The 24758-nt window shown below is 39.2% G+C and overlaps 1 protein-coding gene across 16 annotated transcripts in view; it reads right to left on the bottom strand.

Annotated features, from left to right (window-relative positions):
* MBNL1 (muscleblind like splicing regulator 1) overlaps positions 1-24758 on the bottom strand; it is a 196201-nt gene that overhangs the window by 28829 nt on the left and 142614 nt on the right. For 11 of the 16 annotated variants that reach the window (XM_034782406.1, XM_034782419.1, XM_034782414.1 and 8 more), the window contains 3 exons: positions 9250-9420; positions 7782-7874; positions 650-682 (listed from right to left, as the gene is read on the bottom strand). In XM_034782406.1, the coding sequence (XP_034638297.1) occupies positions 650-682; positions 7782-7874; positions 9250-9420 (297 nt within the window). The remainder of the gene's footprint in view (positions 1-649; positions 683-7781; positions 7875-9249; positions 9421-24758) is intronic. The other 5 variants (XM_034782412.1, XM_034782415.1, XM_034782416.1 and 2 more) reach the window with 2 other exon arrangements.

The following is a 24758-nucleotide window of genomic DNA, read 5'->3' as shown; positions in this document are numbered from 1 at the left end:
GAATTAAAGCTGCGATAAGCAGGCAGCACAGCATTTCCCCTGGATTGGGGAATTCCCAGGTGGTGTGTAAATCCAGCTCTATACATTAAGATGGGAGCAATTCTCAGACAGTGCAGGAGCCCCAGAGAACCATTAAGAGTAGGCATAACTTACAGCACCAATGAGACTGCTCTCAGTTACACCAAGGCTAAATTATCTCTTAGCTGGCCTCATGATGAAGTAGGGTAAAGATGGTGTTAAGCCACCTTTGCTACCTAGATGAGCTGAGGCCATTTTTGTTACACCTGAGAACTGCACACACAGAAGATTATATATATATATATATTATCATGCAAAGAAATATTTGTCCATTTTTCTATTCTAAAAACTAAGCCTAACATCTAAGTTTCTCCAAAGATTTCTCCAAAGAATAAGTGTGTATTACTTATAATAACTATTTTCTTCAGGTCCCTGAGATTTCAGTTTATTCATTCCTTTCTACCACAATATTTCCATAAACTTTATGTGTAGTTAATATAGGAAATATATCCAACAAAACCTGGTACTAATTGTTTCTGATTAAACAAGATAAATAAACTATGATATGGTTGATCAACATAAACAGTATCTGATAGTATGATACAGAAACAAGGTAAAAAAATATACAAACCATAACTTCTTTGAAAAAGTTGACATTTTGTAACTGTGCCAAAATAAATGGAAATAAAATATTAATTCACATTCTGTAATTAAACAAATTGAGGGAAGGGGATACAAGGTAGAGGCAAAACATTGCTTCACAGCAAGTCAAGGAAACTCCTTGGGTTCCCACAAAGCTTCAGCTTCTATTGCTGAGAACATTTCATTAAATCCTTTATACAAGGATTTAGTACAATCCAGAGTAAGTCAGAAGAGGGGTTTGTGGGCAAGGAGGTTATATAGTTTGTCAGAGCAGAGGAATGGGAGTTGGGACTCCTATAGTTTATTCCCATCTCTGCTACTGACTCATTGTGTGCTATTGTGGAAGCCACTGGTTTATCATGATATTCCTTAATTTTCTCATCTGTAAAGTGGACATAATACTATGCAGTGTTGTTGTAGCCATGTTGGTCTGAGGATATTAGATAGAGAAGGTGTGTGAGGTCATAGCTTTTACTGGACCAACTTCTGTTGGTGAAAGACAAGATTTCAAGCTTACACAGAGCTCTTCCTTCATTGTCTGTTTGTGTTGCACTGAAACAGTTTGACAATTTGACACAGAGTACTATGGACTGGTCGTGAAATAATGTAAAATCATAAACATCATATAAAAATGAAAAAAAAATTAAAATTAAAAATTAAATTAAAAAATATGAAATTCAAAACTGAAATTTTTCTTTTTATTTTGAAATTTTGTTCTATGGGAATTTTCATCACAATAGACACTTTTTTCAAAATATTTAAGTATGATGAAAATGGCATTTTTCAATGAAAAAACATTTCGACAAAAAATTTCCAAACAGCTCCACCCACAAGGATAAATTGGTCTCATTACATATCCCATATATCTTAACATTAAAAGCAAACAATAAATACATTAAGGTTTACAGTGAACAAGGAAAACAGGAAGACTTGATTTTCAGGCAGAACTGGGCCTCTCTCTTTATGCATCTAATTTTGTGGCTTCAAACAGCAATTTTGCCCAGATATCTAAACCCCTCATTGTGCCTATATGTCATGTAGATAGATCTTCAAGCAACAGAAATTGTTCATACAAATAATAGCAGGGACAAAATATTTCTTGCAACTATTTGCACCCACAATATGTTTCAAAATCTGACAATGACCGCACCGCACCTCAAGCCGGGGGGCCGTTGTCTAGCCTGTCAGGGGAAGTTGTGTACTTCTTTAAGGGCAAAGGCGCGGAAGTTGCTGCAGACACAGATCAGGTCAGCATGAGGATGTTGACTCATCTTCTCCCCCTCCCCCCAGGGGGCTGGAAGAGCTGGGGGGGGGAGGGGGAAGTACATAGGTGCAAGCTTGTAGGGAAGGAATACAATGATCAGATAAATGATTTGGTAAGGGATTTAAAAGGAGGCGTTTGTTAAAGGAACGGAAACATTGCGGGTTCTTGGCTTCAATAGTAGGGAGCCAGCCACCCTTCCATTACAGACCATCTCTTCACCCTCAATCAAAGTGGGGGGAGGATAAGGTCCCAGCAGCTAGTTGGCTGCGGAGCAGAATGGACGGGGAGGGTGGGCGGACAGAAGCCCCTGGGTAACTATTGAAATGATCATGGAGTCATCTGCACTGTAAAACTTTTATCTATTGGGTACCCCCAGACAGTTAATAATAAAGTTGCGGCCTAATTAAACCACATCCAGTGTCTCCTGCCCTCCTTCTGGTGAAGCCGGATAATGAGACTGCATTAACATTGTATGAATAACCTTTACTTTGGGAATTTCATGACTTTTGAGAGCTTAATTTTTCCAATCTTGGTACTAAATTATTTCTATTTTTTTATGTTTACATTTAATTTCCTTGGATCCTCAAAGCAAAAGTAAATAAATAAAACATAGAACTATTTGACTTGAGTTTGTTTATGCCAATACATTCCAGGATCTGTAGATACGATAAACTCATTTGTAATCCAACACGCTCCAATACAGCTGCCTGCAACTCACTGGGTTCCTTGAACCCTATTCAGCTTGCAAATGTTACAGGCTTTAGTACAATGATCCTTAATAAACACGTCCTTAACCCATGTTAATAAAGAGTTCAGAAACCTTCTAATAGACACATACAAAATGGCCAGTTTTGATCAGAACACATATGAAATGTGTTCGCAAGCTAGAATAATTCAGAATGGGCTAAACTGGCTCACTTGTCAACATAAAAACAAAACAAAAAACCCCAACACCTCCACAATGAAACCAAACATGGCAATTTTCATAAAAAAGGAATCTGAGAAAGTTATGAGACAGGCAATTTATAATATTGCTTTCAGTAGCTGCTACCTGTGCCTGCAATATTAAGTTATTACTTTAACAACAAAAAGGGGATTTCTTTAATCAACAAGCCTCCGAAAGTAAAGGTGCTGGCATATGCTGCTGAAGACTTCCCATTACAGACCATCTCTTCACCCTCAATCAAGGTGGGGGGGAGGATAAGGTCCCAGCAGCTGGTTGGCTGGGGAGCAGGATGGAAATGGAAGAGAGATCCACGATCAAAACTTCACACTGTTTCACAGTTTAGAATAAATTCCCAGGTAGCTTTATAGAATGCACCGTTGGCTGACAATTATAGTCAAATCAAGGGACACAACTTTCTGGCAGTGTATAAGCAGTGGACCCTCAGGTCCATACACAATATCAGGGCGTTGGCAGCACAAACTTGTTCCCACTGAAACTTCACTGGAAGCAAAATTTGTTCCCAGCACTGGTAGCACTCATGGGCTAGAGGCTCTGCCTGGTTCACAAGCACAAATCACTAATTTAAGAATCTTAGGCAATCCTGTTAAGTACAAGGAGGATGCCCTGAGAAGGCTGAAAGAAGAATTAGTATATATCTGTGGGGTTTGCAGATGTGGTTCTTTCTGACTCTCCACTGTGTTGAGCCTTGTGCAGTGACATACTTTACCCATGTAAAATGTAAACAAGTCAAAACAGCAGTGTTTTACACGTAGGCCTGGGCTACACTAGCAGGGGGGTTCGAACTAAGATACGCAACTTCAGCTACGCTATTCGCTTAGCTAAAGTCGAAGTACCTTAGTTCGACTTACCTGGCCATCCTCCCGGTGGCGAGTCAACCGCCACGGCTCCCCTGTCGACTCCGCTTACTCCTCCTGATGAGGTGAAGTATGGGCATCGATTTGGGGATCGATTTATTGCGTCTAGACGAGACGCGATAAATCGATCCATGATACATCGAACACTACCCGCCGATCCGGTGGGTAGTATAGATGTACCCATAGTTAGACTGTAAGCGCCTCAGGACAAGGACTGTGTCACCTTATGTATTTGTACAGTGTCTATCAAAATGGGACTTCAATCCTGCCTGGAGCTTCTAGGCACTAATTTTAATAATACTTTTTACTCACTTTGCACAGATATGATTATCTGTAGGACATGAATTTTACAGTAGCTAAACTCTTCCCCACACCCATGATGACTCACCTTGGATGACTGTGTCCTGGATTTCTCCTCAGCTATGTGACCCTGTTAGTGTTCTAAAACTATCCTATGTACCACGGACCGTCTTGACATACAGAGTACAAAAATAGGTATCTTCCTGGATTATACTCTAACATGGCTTAAACACAAGAAGAATTTTGCCACCTTAAAATGTTGTTTTTCATAAAGTGGGACCGAGCCTGTTGTATTTTATTCTGCTAGACTTCCCTCAAATGTTACATAAGCTTTAGGGACTAGCCATCAACACAATGAAGAAACAGAGGAGATGGACTCAGAGGCTCAGGATAAACACTGCTTAGGGCTTGGAGAAGCTTATATCCCCTCTTCTCTTTCCCACTCTCCAAAATGTTTGCATTAGATCAGGGCCTGGAACTATCCTGTGCAGGATTCAAGTTTTCAAGCCCGATGGATGTGGTCACCTGCTCACTGGCTCAATCCTACCCACCTCCCTGCCTGCCAAGAAAAACTATTAAAAGTTGACACATGCCCAAATGCAGATTTGAAGTTACCTTTCTCTTTGCCACCAGTAGAGGGGTAGCAGTGAATAAATACTGCTATTGGACAGACAATGCTTCAGCACTGTTGAACCATTGCTTCTGACCCTCTGCTTGGTCTGAGCGTTCTCCATAGATGTATGCATTTTGCATTAGGATGGGAAGGGTGTTAAAGTGACAGTATTTTCAGAATATCTCTTTCATGTTTATTATATTTTTCAGAAATTCAGGAGTAGAGCTGGTCAGGAATTTTTTGACAAAAGATTTTTTTTGGTCAGACTATGCTGATTCTGCAATTGATCTTGGGAACGTTCCAGATTTGAAACTTTCATCAAGAAAGCTCTCTCGGATCCCGTATGGGACTTTCTGGTCAAAATATATATGAGAGAGTGAAAACACACATGCAAGCCTTTACCCATTCTGGAGTAGCCAATAGCCTGGGGGCTAAGGCACTCACCAGGGTTGGAAGAGACCTGAGTTCAAATCTGTACTCTACCTGATTTAGAGGAGGGATTTGAACATAGGTCTTCCATGTCCCAGGTGAATGCTCTAACAACTATCAGGTTATTGGCAATTGTGGGGTGTGGAGAACTGGGAGACATTCTGAACTGTCAGAAACAATTTACCCCCCAGCTCTATCCATCAGGCAGCAAAAGTTTCTAGAAAATGCAAATAAGCAGAAGTGAGAGAAGAGGCTGAATTGGAAGGCTCAGGAATTTAAGATCGGGAATGTTAAGCTGATGTGGTATTTTAATTTTGTTTTAGTACATTGAAGAGGTGCATCAACTTGAAATCTAGTCATTTCATAAATGAAATTTCAGTATCTGTCCCTAAATCCCCTGTCAATTTTTTTTAATGATCCCGTCTTTCGAGCCCTGCACAGATACAAAACTCGTATCCACATCCAATCCACAAAAAAAGGGCCACGGATAGAAAGTAGATATCCGTGGATTTGCAGGGGTCTACCGGTCTTCCTACTTTTTTATTTAAATGTTTTTCATACTTAAATGCTCATCTGTGCTGAAAAAGACAAGTCCAGGGCCTCATTAACATCCTTGTTGTGAGAACAACACAAACCCAAACACAAAACTGATAAGCAATAGTCCATGCTATATTTGTAACCTACACCACCTTCCAAGATACTGAACTTCCACCAGTCAAGAAAGCTGAAGTGCTTCGACCAGGATATACTCCTCCATCAGAGTTTTTAGTTTGAAGTCAATGAAACTTGTGCTCCTGTGTCACCTAGGTGCTTTTGAAAATCCACACTTAATTGCCTAAATGTGGGTTTAGGAGTCCAATTTAAGACTGCTATTTTGAAAATGCTGGCCTGTGTGTATAAAAAGTTCACAATAACTGTTAATGTACAGAAAATCTAAATAATGTTTCACTGATAGCACTGAAGCAGTTTTGTTTTGAAGTGACAAAGATTCTATGGCACTTTGAGAAAAGTTTTATTAAAAATTATAATTTTAGCTCCTGGTGCTTTAAATACTTATGCACATATTTAACTTTAAGCATATGAAATTGATGGGAATAAAGTTATATACTTTAAGTGTTTACAGAGTCAATTCATTTTCAATATTTTTGACTATTGCAATTTGTAAAATTCCAGTAAGATACCTTACTAGCAGTGCCCCCATCATCGAACATTTAGTTTATTATAAATTTTAATCTGAAGTTGCAAGAGCACAAATTTTCAAATTAGTTTTATAAAACCTCAGCCTGATTTTAATCAATGATTTTTAAAAATCATGTGATATAAATGATTTAAATTACCTTGATTTAAATCTCTTCAGCTTGGGGAAACAGATTATATCAGAGGAAATAGATTATACATAAAGGCTGACAAAAGAATGAAGTAAATAAACTGAAAAAAAAAAGAGAAAATGTTTTTTCTCTAATCTCTTCCAGTTATAGTATTCACAGCCAATTCTGGTATCAAAAATAATTAAAAATGTTTGTCAAACAGAAGTATGGTTTTTGAATTGATCCTATCACTTTACTTCCTCACTTCAGGTTCTTCGCTAAATTAGTTCATTTCGCTTTTGTTAAATCATTTGTTATTGATTTTTAGTAAACAGAACACAAGGCAACAAGAACCAGAGTCAAATGGGATCATATATATTTTTCCTACAATACTCTGTAATAACATCTGTTTCAATTATGCTCAGGAAACCATTAAACAATTTTAGGGCCAGATTATTAGAGTGGCATCCATTTGCAGACAATATCGCTGGTGCATCAAAACCCCCTATTGTACATGCACATATTGAATGCACATGGCTTTTGAAAAAATAAATTTATTGTTTTTGCACTCAAGTGATTACATACCAAAATTGCACATGTAAGAGTTTTGTCCCTTAATATAAAGGGCTTTTTGAAACACAAACAGAAGCCTTTGTGCTATGCTTTAAAATAAATTGATTTAAATTCTGCTCCCAATTTGGGACTGCATGGATGTAAGAAAAGGCAGAACTTGACCTACCAAATTTAATATTAAAGTAAATGTTACTTCCATTTGTTTATCTTGCCGAAAATCATTGTTCTAGTATTGTTTTAAAATAGAAATGTCATTACAGCTTAACTCTAGCATCTATACATTAGTATGTGCAAAGCAAAGGACAAGTGGAAGCTGTGTTTGGTTATACTGCATTATACAAATCAATTATGTGTTATGGACAATATTTTTCCAAAGCATCCTAAACTTGCACAGCCAAGTTCTTGCACGGTCCAAAACTTGGATTTGCACAAACACATCTATGGTTTTGGATGTTCAAAAACTTGGATGACCAGTTTGGGGCTATTTTGAAGATATAACCCACAAGACATATTCTTCATTTGAGTTAGTTCATTGGTACAAAGAATGGGATTATTTCATATTAGAAAGCAAGCAAAAGACAGGGTGCACCAACTCACAGGTTGAGGCCTTTGGTAGGCCCACATCTTAGAGTACTGTCTGGGTTATACTTTGATAACATTATGTCATCTCCACTGTTAGTATGGTACCTTAACATTCTGGAGTTAGTATGCTGTTGTCAGTCTACTTAATTTCCTTGCTTTAACTAGTACTACTTTTAATTTGAAGAAAGGCCTATCACAACACAGCAAAAATTAAAATGTAATATTTTCTCACCTTGAACGTATGGTATTGATAATTGGTATCAATGTCGATGTAATATGGAGATCCCTCCCCCCCTCTTTTTTGGAATGACTGAGGCATATAGTTCTATGAGAGAATAATAATTGTATTGAGTTAACTAATTAAAATATGTTTTAAAAATTACTGATATTTTTAAACCCAGCAAGCGTGGGACCTTGCAACTGTTTTACACAACTATGATAGTTCTTGCTACTGCTCTGATTTTTGCAATGTCTCTACTTTTACATTTAGGAATTTTAAATTATTACTACATTATTTTAAAATAAAAATCAAGTTAAAAAGAAAATCACAAATTATTAATGCAGTCTGCTAGGGAAACAGGCAAAAGGAAGGTATCCAAGGGTGAATTCTATTTCATCAAGTTACCCACAACCAAGATAGGATGCTTGGGGAACAAACAGGGGAAAGTGCAGATGTAGCGTTTTCCATCCATTCACTTCTCATAGGCTATCACTTTACCTCCCTTCATCCCTATGTATGAAATAAAAGAACTCCTGCAACTGGCAGTGCAGTGGACTGCCTAATGTACTTTTTTGCATAGAACACACTAGTCCTGTTCATCTTTTTTGGTGCCCTCCAGTAATTGAGTTAGTGGCTTGGACCTGAAGGATTGGGGGCCAAATATCCTCAGTTTAACTCAACTGATTTCAGTGGAATTATATCAGCGATGTGTCCTGCACTGTGGGTTCAACTCCCAACTGCGTACGTATATAGTTGGCTGATGACAGTCATATTTATATACACTGAGCTGTGGATCATTGCAGCAATATAAACTAACTCATCCCCTTGGAGACCAGCTTACGTGATACACTGCCATGTGCACATTAAGCAAGGTATCAGAAAAGTAGGACAGGCAATATGTATTAATGATTAGGTCATGTTGTAACTAGAGAACAGATTTCTGATAGGTTTTCCTTATTATTCACATTTTAAAAAATGGAATTAATTTACTGATCCTTCTGCCTGACAAGCCTGATGTGTTGACCTTGCATGTCAAATTTACATTAAACACACAGGTCTAACTGCCAGCTTTGAACTTTGTCTAACAGCGTACTGTGAAAATGTAGTAATTTTAAAATTCCTATAGCATGTGAACTGTGCAAAGGAAATCTATTTTGCTGGCACTCTGGATGGACATACATTTTTTCAAATTAAAATTAACATAATTAAATCAACAAAACAAGAAATAATATTATTCCAAATACAGTTCATACAAGGTAAAATAAAGCACTATAAATGGTTACAGAAAGGCATTTTATTGTATTTGATTTCTCCATCATTTAGTGGTTGATGCCAAATTTTACTGGCATCTTACTAGATATCTGATACTGGCTATCTTATATCATCAGTCTTAGTCTATTTGCAATAACTCGTTTTATAATTATCTGTGGCTCTTCACTATGTTGCCCTGTTGATAAATAAGAGTTGAAAACATGCTTACCACAGGTTGTAATGGGGCACCAGGCATCATGGCATTGGCTAGTTGCATTTGCTGGGCCAGCATGGCCATGTTCTTCTGCTGAATCAGGTTATTGCGTCCATTTATCTCCAACTGTGTTTTTAAGTGTGGGGGTGGGTGAAGATATTTGCAGTTCTCTCTTGAGCATCGACCCTAAACATAGGAGAAATGAGCATAACTGGTGTTAAAACAGCCACAGGAATATCTACCTTCATTATGTCACTTACCAAACAAGAGAAACCAAAGATCTAGGGAGAAAAAACAGCTAATTCTATGGATAACCAAATATTTATAAGAGCAACAACAAATAAAGAATGATAGCATTAAAGTAGTATCACTAAACTATATGTTTTACAGCATGTTCTCAGAGAACCACTGTTGCTAAAAGTGAACGAAATGCTGTTTCCTTAAAAAGAAAACATAATTGTTTTCTGTGGTTACAAAATTTTTTTCAATTAAAAATGCCCTAGTCAAAGCACTAATGTAATCCACAGACCTGCCTCCACAAGTCTCCACATTGGCAAAAGTTTATACAGCCAGACATCCAACTACTGGAGTACAGTCCAACTTTAGAAGTGAGCCCAAGAAAGTACAAGTACTATTCTCAACATGCTAAAGACTGATCTGTTTGCATTACAATAAGGGGAATAGGAAGCAATGAAAGGAAAAGGTTATCATATAAAATACATTTTTTTTGAAGTGGCACACACCATCTTTGAGAGGCAGAAACCAACAGTGGCAGTAATATGCATGTTCTATACAATAAATTGGACATGCTAATTTTGTCTGGATTAAAAGGATGCATCAATGTGAACTTCAGTTACATTTTTTTAAGAAATGAGGTAGAAGTAATTTCAGGTACATCACCTACCCCAGAGTCCCCCAGCTAAGAAGACAACGTTGCTTGTTATTTCAGAACTGTTTCTCTCTTCCCTGGTGCTGTATGAAAGACCCCACAAGTAACAAAGGAAAATTACTTCAGAAAATGTTTTCAAAAGTGACCTCTGATTTCTGGGTGCCTTTCTTAAAGTCTGGGGTCCCAGCTTGTGAAACTATGAGGCTTCGTTTTTGGGAGTGCTGAGCATTCATGGCTCCAGCTGAAGTCACTGGAAACTGTGCAAGCGGTACACTCTAAAAACTAGGCCGAAGGTTTCCGGAGTTGGGCATCCAAAAAGGTGGTACCTAAAATCACAGGTCACTTTGGAAAATGCTGGGTTTACTAAATATACAGGAGAAAGAATAAAACTGAGTACACACAAAATGCTGCCAAATGCACAAAGTAAACACACTGAAAAGCAGGAAAAACAATTTCCCTCAGTAAATCTCTGTTATAGTAATTTTTGTAACAACACATATCACAACAGTAGATAAAACATTACCAGAGAGAAGTATGATTTTTAAGATGGTATCCCTTTTACATTTCATATCACTGAGGTTAGAAAACATCATCATTGAAAAGCCCTATGCATCATTGAAAAGCCCTGTTCTTAAACTTTCAACAATGAAGCCCGTTCTTCCTCTGAGACACTAAATCAACTGAAAAAACAAAAATACAAGGAGAATAAAATCTTTTGTTGGGAGAACTGATCTCTTAAACTGTGAGTTTTTGCTTCCTCCCTTAATCTTTTAAATGAATCCAAGCAGGAGCAGAGACAGAAAAACAGAGCCTCAATTTAAGCTGTTTTTATCTGGCCTGGCTTTGCTTTTTCAGGAAACAAATTAACTCAATATAGTTTGACCTTATACTGAATTTTGCTCAAAAAAACTAAAAAGCTAATTTGAACTCTCTTTTTAAGTAAAAAAAACAACAACTTTTTTTTCTACCTATCTTTTTCTACTCTTGGCAGCTCAACATATATGAACCTCATTTTCACAGTGAGCCAATTGGCATTTCAATGATCTTTGCATAATTCAGTATATCTGATAATGGGATTTTACATAATTCTTTAAATTGCTTTGGGGTTATGTATCCATTGCAGTCACTCTAAAGAATACTGCACTAAAATGTATATTTCAGAGCACCTGTTTATAATTATTTAGAACATTTCCATGAGTGAAATATAGTTTCCATTACGAGATTCAATCTACTGAATCCTGTTTATCCAGAGCAAGGATGGATAAACATATATACCAATTTATTACAGTCACAAATGTACAGAAAAAATGCAGATGCCGGTACTAAACAAACAATAGCACTATCTCGCTGGTCAAGTTGAGAGACATACTTGTAGCTTTTTGAGCTAGCAGTCCTCAGAAGGTCATGGACGATGGTTCTGTGACAGGCTGAGGCATATTAGGGAAGAGATGCCTTGCTACAGAAAGCCAAAAATACTTCCATGATGAGGAGCTGTGGACCTGTCTGGAGGGAGAAGAACTTATGCTCCCAACCTCCCGATTTTGCATCTATCCATACCCCCAGCAGGGATCACAATGGCTGTGGGAGTTAATACAGCCTTAGCAAATTCCCCAGAGTATCCCTTCACACAGTAAAACCTGTGGCATGGGGATCAGATGGAGGAAATCTAAATGAGAATCCCTTCACGGAGTTCATCCCTTATTGCTCTGCTGGGGCTGTGTGGTTTACCCCTATTTGGAATGAGTCACAGGGCCGGCCCCCAAGTCCCATGGATCTCCTGGGATCTGCTGTAGGCCCTGACCATCCTTATGTAGGCAGAGAAAGCAACTCTCCGTGGCATGTTTTCTTTGGAGCCACACTGCTGCAGGGGCTTTCCCCAGCTATAGCTGCCCTAGGGACCCCTTTTGGGGGGAGGAGCAGGAGACAATGGAAGTGGCTCTAAAGAAAAGCTCCAGATAATCCAGACCCAGTTTATATTATCTTTTCCAGGTAACGTCCACAGAGACAGAGTGGGACACTCCTGCCCCTGGCTTACCTAGTCCTTGCCCTTTTTCTCTTTCCATCCCAGTCTTTCACAGAGATCGCAGGAGCAGAGAGCCCTCTCTGAAGTCGGAAAGAAGGCCATTCCTTGTAGGAAGCTGACCTTGCTTACCAGATGGGAGGAGACAATCCATGCCTCAGAGAATCCCCTCTGCATGTGGATCTGGGGGACACAGTCCACCATCATTTCCATTAGCCTCACCCCTACGTAAGGCAATTGGATTGGGCTGAGACACTGAGAATGCAGACTTTACAGGGCCATTTTGCAGCCCCAAAATATACACTTTAATATTAAAAATATCTTGTTATTCTTTTTTGAAACACATGAATGGAAGGCTATATTAAGAATGTACCTACATTGTACCTGAACTCTTAAATGCACTCAAGGGTAAATTTGAACAAATTGAAGAAATCAAATTTTATGACATTTATGACGTTTTTAGAGTTCTCTGTCCATCTCATAGAAGAACACGTCTCATCCTTAAATAGCAAAAACTGGTATTTCCTAATATTCAACATTTACTTACCCCCCTCCCCCAAATTATATCTGTCTTATGGACTGCATTTTTTTTTTAACAATCTCCACAAAAAAAGTTCCTTCAATGATGAGGGGGAGGGATAGCTCAGTGGTTTGAGCATTGGCCTGCTACACCTAGGGTTGTGAGTTCAATCCTTGAGGGGGCCACTTACGGATCTGGGGCAAAACTGGTCCTGCTAGTGAAGGCAGGGGGCTGGACTCAATGACCTTTCAAGGTCCCTTCCAGCTCTATGAGATAGGTATATCTCAATATATATGTTTTGCTAAGCCATCTAATCAATGAAGATCTCACACAGAGAATGTATGTATCTACACAGTGCATACGCTGTGGCATAAATATAACATAATTCCCTCATGATGTTCCAAGCCACCATAAGGAGGATCTGACTGGCCAAGTATCGTATCTAACTAAAAACTGCAGAAATTTAACAAGACTGTGATGATCTGTAAGACAGTTCACATCCAAAACCAAATAAAATTCTCCTCTTCCAAAAAGAAATTCTAATCTGAAATTGCAAGCTAGGGTGGTAGGAAAGTGAGAGATTTCTTATTCAGCTTTGACACCTAGAGATAATCCTGTCTAATGCTACAACAGGACATGGCTTTATCTAGAAGACATAATATATGGGCGGCATTAAACACAAGACCGTGGCTGTGATGCAGTGAGTATTTACCTAAGCTAGGCTAGAGGACTGCAATGTGTCAGCTTTGTTTTGCTGAGTCACTTTATGAAATCCTCCTTTCTTTCATTAGTTTAAAGTCTGACTCAATGTTGTTTTAACTCTTTTTTAAAAAAAAATTTAAAAGAGTGTTGAGAAAAATAAAGACGTAAGGGTTAAAAAGGTCACAGAACAAAGATTGGGAAGCCCAGAAACTAAATTTTACAGTTTCCTTGCAATTTTCTCCTCAGACAGGAAAGTTTGGACTAATCCTGAAGGCAGCAGAGTACCGTATTGCAGCCTTCTATCCCTTTGTGTCCTGGGAATCCCCCGGGAAAGGAACCCTCATTCCCAAGAAAAGGCTGCCCTAAGCTGCTTCTCTGATTCCTTCCTCCCCAGCAGCATGGCTCCTATAGGTGGGAGGTGACTCCAATCCAGCGAGCTACATTATCCACTTTAGTATCTGACTAGAAACTCTGGATGGATAGTAAGAATACATACAACTCTGAGAATGGAGAAGGCAGGCAAGCCGAAAAGAAGCTCCACTTGTAGGTTCTTCATATGTTAAAAGTAATTAATTTCACAGTAAGTAATTTCATATAATCACTTCTGTACTTTTATGTACAAAAAAGGTCACTGTAGCAGGTCTTTAGTACAACACTACAGATCAGGATACAGTGGTGATAGAGAGCTAGGTAGAAGAAGGGGCAAATGGAGGGTGAGTGGTGAAGCACACAAAGAGAGCTTTAAGGCCAGATCCTCCACTAGTATGAAGTGCCATAGCTGCACTGACTTCAATAAAGCTGTGCCAATTTACACAAGTTGAGGATCTGGTCTCTAATGAACACAGTCAGGGGCTTCATTCCTCTGGCATAAACAATCCCTGGAGCATACATATTTGGAGCAAGAGGCCCATGCATGGCCTGCTTCTTGTCCTATACTATGTAAGTGTAACTGATTTGCTAGTTTGCATTTGGTACATCTCCAGCCATTGTGAAGATTTTGTGAGATTCTTATTTACACATCTTTGTAGTGTGCCAGACACGCTGGCCACAGATCCCTGCACTTGGCCAGAGTACAAACGGAGTCAGTGGGACTGTATAAGGGCAGCGTCTGGGCTAGAATCAGGGTCTAAAGCTCTCGGGCCAGATTCTGTTATCACTTATACTGGTTTCAAAGCCACCTAACTTCATTTATGTCAATGGACTCAGACCTGAGTCAGTCCACTCAAAGCAGAATCAGCACATTAGTCCTTGTTCTCCATAATGGTGTGATACAGTTAAATGGCAACTGGGGAAGTCTGAGTTAATGGTTATATGTAGTGTTATGATTCTACTATGAATAAAAGGATTTCCTTGTTAGACTGTCAAAGTGACAGAATATGTTTGATCAAATTAAGGCAGATGACAATTTAGCTGAGAACATCTGCTCTCAAACAATTAAAGATTTGTTAAAACTTTAAAAAACAGGCCAATGGTATACATAGTAAGCTGTGGTTGGTGTCCTTGTCCCTTGCAATATATCCTCAAATGTCAACTGCAGGTAAAAAAAATAAAGTCAGGGTGCAGTTAATGGAGAAAAATGCAACAATTACCATTGTAGACAAGATATGAAATATTGTGTGTAATCTGACCAAATAATGTAGCATTTTGAAACTGACTATCTGGAGGACCCAGTCTAATATTTCAAATGAAGATTAGGATACTATGTGATAATCAAATCCTACGTAATAAATATTAGAGATTTGTGGAGCGAGGGAGGTACATTATAAACATAAAAATAAAAAAATAAAAATCCATAAATGAGCAAAGTGTTGAATTTTAGCTTGTTATTTCAAGCATAAAATGAGTACATAAATCTCAATTTTCAACATTGCTATAAATACAGCTGAAAAAAACATGCCCTCAAATCGGATATATTCCATCCTTCTGCACAGGACTATATGTCGTGCATGTGCAGAAGGATGCAATTGGTTTAGTAGGTCTTTTTAATCTTCAACTCCTGTGAGCCTATGACATTACAGCAGTTCTGAAACACCTTTGAAGCTGGAGTAATGTCATCACCCCACATAACTTCAAGTTTCACTCTAAAGTCCAATGGCCAGATGTTTAAAAAGTATTTAGGTGCCTAACTCCCATTGAAATAAATGGGAGATAGACACCTAAGTACCTTCAAACATCTGCCCCTAAGTCAACAAGTGATAGTGCTTGTGGGGATTAGTTGCATAATTCTCAAAGTCTTAAAGGGAAGGCATAGCTATTACATTTCCAGATGATTATGGGCCAGATTCTAGTTTGCAGTCTGGCTCCTTGACACTAAGTAACACAAAGGAGCCAGAATCTGACCAGGATTACTAAACTGAGAATTCCCCTAGCAGATGGGAACTTCCAACAGGCATAAAAGCTGGTGGGGCTGGCTCCTGTGCCAACTGTAATGTCCCAGGGCAGAGCTAGGTCAAGGGAGGGAGGGGAAGAGCCAGTAATGAAACAAAGCTCCGCTCCTTAGGGACTATAGTCAGCTGTCAGAAGTATAGAGCAGCCCTTAGGCTGCTATAATTGTCAGACGGGTCAGGAGAATTTAAGAATCATGTAGTTGTAATCAGCAACCTGAAGTCTCCCATCCCCCACTCTCCTGTACCAAGCTATCTTGGCTCAGGAGGGAATATGGCCCTTAATCTTTAAAGATTCATTCTAGCTGACTGATCCTGGTTGATGTTTTAGCAACACACTGACAGCATGGACAGGTATTTAAATCAAATTTGCACAAATAAACCAACTTCATTTCAGTACATGAGTTTCCAATCATATTTAATATAAGTTGTAATGTTCTGTAAAAGAATCAGCACCTTTGGACCATTTTTAGTTTGTTCTAACTTTTTTATATTAAAATCCATGTTAATGATCCCTGATAATGACTTACAGAAAAAAATCGCAGATCTTTACTAGCTGCCTGAAAGATGACATTTTACACTGAAGCAGTGTAGAAATCAGACTTAATTACTGTCAAATGAGTAAAGTGAAACTACAGTATGAGCACTCCTTGAGTTACCCCATTTTAGACTAAAAAAGAACTTGATTCACAGATACAATGTGGACACAGATTAGTCTCCTACTTTCCTATTTTCCCTATAGATTTTCATGGTCTCTTACTCACTCCTTCCATTTTATGGGGGATTTTTAAGAGATGAGCTACAAATAGGGAAATGTCACTGGTTCACCTTGTGATGCTGGCAGCTCATGCCAAGGTCCTCATGTCCCAAGTGGACACTGACAGATACATAGCTGGACTCTGCCTAGCTCACTTGTAGGTAAATATTGATAAAATAAATATTAGCATTCTAAGAAAATGTTTAGTGTTTAGACTCTATTAAATGACTGTGAGTTGCTGCATGCATTAATCTTCCTTGTAATAATATTTGTGTTCCATATTGTAACATAATATTTGAGCGGTTGTATTGTGAGCCTCTGTGACTTTATGAATCACCAGACAGGAGAGGGACATTAATTTGTGTGAAGAGCTGCTCTTCTACAGAAATTGTTTTCCCCTTTCAAAAGAGGAAGTCCATCAATACTTGACAGGCTATAGGTGGATCTTACTACTGAAACTGCCCTATATCTTGACTAAGGAATTGTCAACAAAAGAACTAAAGACTTAATTTTTTCTGCACTCCTCCCCATTAAGATGAATGATGCAAGTGGATTCCTCCCATCAGCCAAGTTTGCAGCTCAAAGCACATGGCAGGATGGGATAAAAACCCCAAACGAAAGGAATGAGGTATCTCTATGCTGCTTGGACTCTGCAGGGACAAGGTGTTTCCAGGCATAAGCAAGAGATCCCCAGCTGCTTATCCTGGATTATCCCTAAAGGTCAAAAAGAGCTTCCTGATTATAGAAACCTATATTTCCTTTTGAAACCTTAGACTGTAAACTCATTGGTTTGTCTATGTTTGCTTGCTTGAATCTTATAAACAACTCCCTAATTTCCTTTATCTATTTAATAAATCGTCATATAGTTTACTATAGAATTGGCCACAAGCATTGTCTTTGGTGTGAGACCTAAAGTGCAACTGATCTGGGATAAGTTACTGATCCTTTGAGATCAGGACTAAATTGAACGTTGCTGTGATTCTTCATGTAAAGGGCCATCTATCACAGAGATATGCTCACTTGGGTGGCAAGACAGACTGGAGTACCCAAGGGGACTCTCTCTGACTCCTGTGTTAAGGCTGCTAATGTGCCTGAGGAGTCTGCATTTGGTGCAGTTGATTGGTGAAATCCAAATTTAGAACGCATCACCAACTAGGGGTTTGTGCCTTCATTTTTAACAATCTGCCCTGAGGTTGGTACTCATGCACTTGCATCACCACTAGGAGCATTACACACCTGAACCAGTTCTGTGTCTTGAAGCACGCTCCCTTTAATTTTAATTCCCCCCACCCCCAAAGAGACAGATGTATGCCAAAGGAGAGAGAGGGAGAGTCAGTAAATACTCTGGGACCTCATCAAATGCCTGGCGTACCCCATCATAGGAAACTTGCATCAAATGCCCCGAGAACACATCAGGCAAACATGACTGTGTTATATTTATAATCACATAACCAAAGAAGAACACTGGTTGGTGGAACCTGACTTGCAGAATTCGAAATATAATGCAATATCAAGATACAATTCTGATATTTGAGACAAAATGCAGTGTCATTTTGTCCTTTCTTTTACAATCTAGACTGTCACTGGAAAAGAATTAGGTTAATAGCTGCCATCTGGAATGTTATACATAAATGAGACTGAACATTTAGCTCTCTGATGTAAATGGCTGTGGCACTCTAAGAGGACATGAGGGGATAGGAAGAGGGGGAGGCGGTGGTGGGAATGTATGGCATCACTACTCTCAGTAGGATTAGCATATTTCAGGTTCCCCAAAAGAGGACACTGCATGGGGGGGGATACAATTGGGGGAGCTGGAGGGGTACTTAATGGAGGTGGGGGACAGTGTTGGTGGGGATACTCACTGTGGCAGGGCAACTGGCACAAACCCAGGACACAGCAACAGCCGTCAGTCGGCACCTCCTTGCAGGACCCCTCCCCCTCCAGGGCTGGGAGCTGGGGTCTGGGTGGGTGGGATTTGGCAGCTGTAGTTGCAGGGGAATGGACCAATCAACTGCAGATGCTAGGGAGGGACCAATTGGGAAGCGGATCAATCGGGGCTCTTTCTGAGCCGCAGCCTCTGATCTGCAAAAACCCCGGACATTTCCTGTTATTTGAAAAATCTGCCCAGACAGAGGACGGAGGCTCAAAAAATAGGCAATGTCCGGAAAACCCCGGACGTATGGTAATCCTAACTCTCAGTGTACTGGTACTGTGTTTTCCAGCAGTCTCAATTTGGATATTATGATACTTCAACAACATGCATTTGACAGTAAATGAGGAGCTACCAGGAAAGAGCTCCCCCTCCTTCTGTCCTCAGATGTTACAGACAAGCAGAGATGTCAGGCAAAGAACTGATTTATGGTGTTGCTACTGGAATGTAAGCATAGCGGTGCTTCAATATGCAGCATGAGAAAAGTCAGAATACATGCATCTTGGCCAAATTTATTACTCAATTGTTCTCATCCATTAGGGCTGAGTCTTGAGGGTCTGGCCATAATAATCAACATCTCCTGAGTCAGGATACCATCTGTGTATTAGCAGTTATGAATGTTTTTTCTGCACATTTCCTCTCCATGCAAAGTCATTATTCTTAACTAAAATATATTTGGGATTAAATAATACAAAACAATGCTACAATCTGACTTTTAAAAGTCATGTAAGAAAGAAATTTGTCTAGGAGGGAAGGGCAACTCTTCTATAACTGATGCCATGCTATGTTTATTCCAAAGAAAAGCTATCACATTTCAGGTGCATTAGCAACTTAACATATCTAATCATGCTGCATCCTTTTCAGAGTTTGGAAGAGGTCAAATTACTGTTAGGCAACTAGCAAACATATTCATGCTAAGGAATACCGGTAGCACTGCTGTGACACTGGCAGGCCAGATGCCAGCTCGTGCCCAGACTGCAGGTGTTAGTTGAGAACTGACAAACTTATAGCTGGAGACCAGACCAGTTCCGACATATGTTAGTTTTTCTCAGAATAGGTTTTAGTCTTATAAGAATGTATTTAATATTTAGAATCTGTGAAATGCTTGTCAGTTGCTGCATACATTAATCACACTTATAATGTCTGTATTCCGTGTTATAAGAAAATATGTACATTTTGCTTTATAACTTTGAAAATATTTGCTCTGAACTTGTGAACTGAGGCATGGGAATTGACCTTCCGCGCCAGCCCATCCAGAAGGACTATCAAAATCAGATAGGGAATTAATAGGGAATTAATGGTTAATGGCCCTATCGCACCCTGGAGGAGTATATATGCAGGAGGCTTCCTCTCATCGCTTTCAATGCTGGAAGAGGGAAATAAAAGTAGTTGATGAGAAGATTTTTCATCTTTTTTGCTGTTTGAACTGTGACAGGTCTAGAGACACCAAACTGAAGCTAAAGATCCCAAGGAGGTCCCCCCTGGGTCTGCCCTAAAAGATACATTGAATAGACAGATCACTACAGCTCTGTCACTCTTTAGATGGTAACTCCTTTGTGTGTATATCATAGAATCAGAATATCAGGGTTGGAAGGGACCTCAGGAGGTCATCTAGTCCAACCCCCTGCTCAAAGCAGGACCAATTCCCAACTAAATCATCCCAGCCAGGGCTTTGTCAAGCCGGGCCTTAAAAACCTCCAAAGAAGGAGATTCCACCACCTCCCTAGGTAACGCATTCCAGTGCTTCACCACCCTTCTAGTGAAATAGTGTTTCCTAATATCCAACCTAGACCTCTCCCACTGCAACTTGAGACCATTGCTCCTTGTTCTGTCAAAATTAATGGATATATCCTATCCCTTAGAACTGGAAGGGACCTTGAAAGGTCATTGAGTCCAGCCCCCCTGCCTTCACTAGCAGGACCAAGTACTGATTTTGCCCCAGATCCCTAAGTGACCCCCTCAAGGGCTGAACTCACAACCCTGGGTTTAGCAGGCCAAGGCGCAAACCACTGAGCTATCGCTCCTACCCAGAGATAGCCCTCCTACCCTATGTTTGCTTGTTTGAAACTGTAAATAATTCTCTTATTTCTAATTAATAAACCTTTAGATAGTTTATTCCAGGACTGGCTACCGGCATTGTTATTGGTTACCAATTGATCTGAAGTAAGTGACTGGTCTCTTGGGACTGGAAGCAACCTGATGTGTGTGATTGACCATTTATCACTAAGTCCAGTTTGTCTAGGTGGCATGATAGACTGGAGATTCTATCTGAGGGACTGTCTGTGACTCCAGGGTAAGACTGTTACAGTGATCCAGATGTTCACATTTGTTACTGGCTTGGTGAAATCAAATTATAGAACATAGCACTAATTTGGGGTGTCTGCCCTTTTCTGACAATCTACCCTGAGGTAGGACTCACAGTCTTGATCCATTCTAGACAACGTGACACCCCGAAAAACAGCATATAAAGCAAACCAATTAGACAGATTTTACTGCCAATTTACATTACTCATATAGTTAAAACACAGGCACTATATATGTTAGTTGGTCAAAATACGGTATTTCACCATCCTTGCATAATTTTTCATAAAACCATAAGGCTACTGTATCACAATATGTAATTTGGCTCCCATATACCGGATTACCCATATTATAACACCACTTTACAACACTCAAAGTGCTTGACTCCTGACAACAGTGTTACAAAGATAGTGGAATGTTTGATATTGTAATTAGACTTTCTACGCAGACTATTCATAAATATGTATTAAAACAAGAGATAAAAAATATGGCGATGTTGTGAGCCCTGGTAATGTCAGCCATGGCAACAATGTATCTTAATAAGTAGGAATGTGAAAGTGAGAGGGGAAAGCACAGACGGCTATCACATGATGTTTTTCTCTTGCTATCATATCAACGACATTTAGGCTGAAAGCCCAGGCTGTGCTAAACAACCAGCCTGAGTGTCATTAAATTAGGGCAGCGTTATGTCTGCAATATTTTAAACTGTCTAGCCTTGGCAAAAGTAGGTGACTGGGATTAGAAGTAGCTGGCCTGCATTTGCCCAGTCCAAGAGAATACTATGATACCACTGCAGAATTGCTTTTCTCTCGTGTATTTACAATGTTATACTTGGGCACTGTCGTGTATATTTTATTATGCTAAAGGGGAGGGAAAAAATCAAGTCGCCAGTCAATTGCTGAGTGCGTTACTTGCCCCACCTCCCTGCATAGGGAGTGCATGCTTTTGTTGAATGTTTACAGTTACAGATGATTTAGGAGCACGTTACTTTATGCATCCCACAAAAAGCAAGTTCATTGTAACAGCCTTGATTTATCAAGAATAATATCTTGGCCAATAGGTGCTGCAACACTGGCCCTTAAGGATTCGATCCTGTGCGAGGCTGAGTAACTCTTGAGAGACACTGTGCTCCCTCAATCCCCACTGAGTGGGACTTGTGTTGAGAGCATTTGGTACTTCTCAGGATAGAAGGGCCTCACCCAAAGCCCACTGTCAATAGAAAGATTCCCATTGATTTGGCTGGGCTTTGGATCAGGCCCATGTTGTGTATATTTACATAATTGCTAGTGTTTAAATACCTGACTTACGTAGAATTGAAGAAGACTATGAGTGGGGGCTGGAAGAGGAAATATATTTTCTGTATAACACTGAAATATTGACTTTGATTGACTCTTTTTTTTTTAACATCATAAATCACTTCATTTTCTTTCCTCACAGAGATTCAACAATATCCTACGAGATGCCATTTAACACCAATATGTGGCACTTGGCCAAAAAGCTGACATCTCTCTCCACAACACACTTCCCAGGAGATGTGGATGGCACTCAGAAGAATTGGTTTTATAACCCAATGACATGCTAAGCCCTTGAAACAAAAAAAGTACTTATGTCCACATCAGTCTTTCACTTTATGCCTGTTAACAGCCAGTTAACTTAAGTCAGTGGGAGATTTGCCATTGACTTAAGTCAGTGGGAGATAAGGCCCTGCAAGCACGTTCTCCTAAGTATGGCTTTCATTTGCATTGGGACAAAAAATATAGCAAACAGTGCTACTACTATTGAGAGAGGAAAACAGAAGTTACCATGCTGCCCAAACATAAGTTGCACAAGATTGGTGTTGCTAGCAATTCTAGAGCACATAGGCATGATGACATCATTCAAAGGGAGCTGGATTTGCATCCAGGCTAGAAATACAAGCATCAAATAAATGAAAAGGCACGTGCAGGAACAGCTGCAAAGACAGCAACAGCCACACGGTGAGATCTGGAAGAAGAGTCCAATTCAAAGCTCAACCATAGGGGAGAATGACCCAGAATGGCCAGAGGCACCTATCATAGAATCCTACATGAGAGCAAATGGCATTGTTGACCTATTTCTACCCTTACTGGGCCTGGCATAATTTCCTAAGGAATTTTTTAAAAAGCCAACAGACATGCAGAGCTGAAAGTATTAAGAATAGGTTCTTGATCCATTTAGTTATAAAAGCTATAACCTACACACAAAAATCACAGGTTTTTGTTGCATATTATCATTATCAACAATGGCAGTAAAAATATTTTTAGTTGAAAAATTGGGTTAATCAAAAATAAATGTTTCCCCACAAAAGAAATTGCTTTTATGATGAAATTTTCCATATTTCAAAAAACCCCAAAACCCTGTTGAGATGGAAATAATTTTTTTTATATTTTACAAATAGGTTTGTTTCAAATTGTTGGGAAATACCTAACTTTTCTCAGGGTTTTGTATCATGAAGTAATACTGACTTCTTTTTTTCCAGTTGGAAAACAGTCAGAAAGTGGGGAAAAGCCCATTTTTCCACACTTTGTACCTGTTCTCCAATGGGCAAAAAAATTGGAAACGAATCAGAAAACAGACTTCCACACTTCCATAACTTTTCAGATTATCTAGTGGGAAAACCATTATTTTCTGACATGAACATTTTGAATGGACTTTTTTCCTGTTAAAATTTTCACAGGGAAAATTCTCATTTTCTGGCCAGCTCTAGTTATAGCATAATGACATAATTTTAATTTAAAAACCACAGAAAAGTAAATATCTGTACCTGCCACCAGTATAGAACTGATTTTATTTATTTTTTACTCAACTTGTCTGTCTGCCTCGCCTCGCCTCATTTTTTGGTAAAAATGAAAAATATTTATTTTAAATGTTATAATTTTCTCAGCATTCTTAGTATTTTACTGTGAGTGTGAGTAAGGGGAAAAGAAAGGAAAAGAATCAATGGGATTCAAGCTGAAGTAAACAGGAAAGGCCTGTTCTTTGACCAGAGAAGATAACGGTTATAATGTAAATGCAATTAGGGCTTGATCTGAAATCCACATGTCTTTCTATTGACTTCAGTGGGTTTTGGATCCGGTCCATAAAGCTCACATTTCAGTGTAAGCCACTTTACAGAAGCACCTCTCCATTGCTATAGCATTTGGATATATGTTTGCTTATTCCTCAATAATCAAGTGCTATTTGTGAGGAAAGGTTTCCAAGCAAGTGAAAGATGTGTTAGGGTGAAGTTGGAACAATTAAGACTTGTTTTAAAAGTTCAAAGAATCCACACAGATACATGCACAAAAATCCCATTGAAGCCATTTCTTAAATATGATTCACTTTAGTAGAATCATAGAATTGTGGGACTGGAAGGGACCTCAAGAGGTCATCTAGTCCAGTCCTCTGAGCTCATGACAGGACTAAGTATTATCTTGACAATCCCTGACAGGTGTTTGTCCAACCTGCTCTTAAAAATCTCCAGTGAGGGAGATTCCACAACCTCACTAGGCAATTTATACTACTACTTAACTACCCTGACAGTTAGGAAGTTTTTATTAAAGTCCAACCTAATTGCCGTTGCTGCAATTTAAGTCCATTGCTTCTTGTCCTAACCTCAGAGGTTAAGGAGAACAAATTTTCTCCTTCTTCCTTGTAACAACCTATGTACTTGAAAACTGTTATGTCCTCTCCTCAGTGTTTTCTTCTCCAGACTAAACAAACCCATTTTTTTCAATCATCCCTCAGTGATGTTTTCTAGACCTTTAATCATTTTTGTTGCTCTTCTCTGGACTTTCTCCAGTTTGTCCACATCTTTCCTAAAATTGGCAGCCAGAATCAGCGCGGAGTTGAATGGAAGAATTACTTTTCGTGTCTTGCTTACAACATACCTGCTAATACATCCCAAAATGATGTTTGCTTTTTTTGCAAGTGTTACACTGTTGACTCATATTTAGCTTGTGATCCACTATAACCCCCAGATCCTTTTCCACAGTACTTCTTTCCCATTTTGTATTTGTGCAAT

Source organism: Trachemys scripta, chromosome 9, assembly GCF_013100865.1.
Source record: "Trachemys scripta elegans isolate TJP31775 chromosome 9, CAS_Tse_1.0, whole genome shotgun sequence".
Classification (NCBI taxonomy): domain Eukaryota; kingdom Metazoa; phylum Chordata; order Testudines; family Emydidae; genus Trachemys; species Trachemys scripta.
This window is presented reverse-complemented; position numbering and strand designations above follow the sequence as displayed.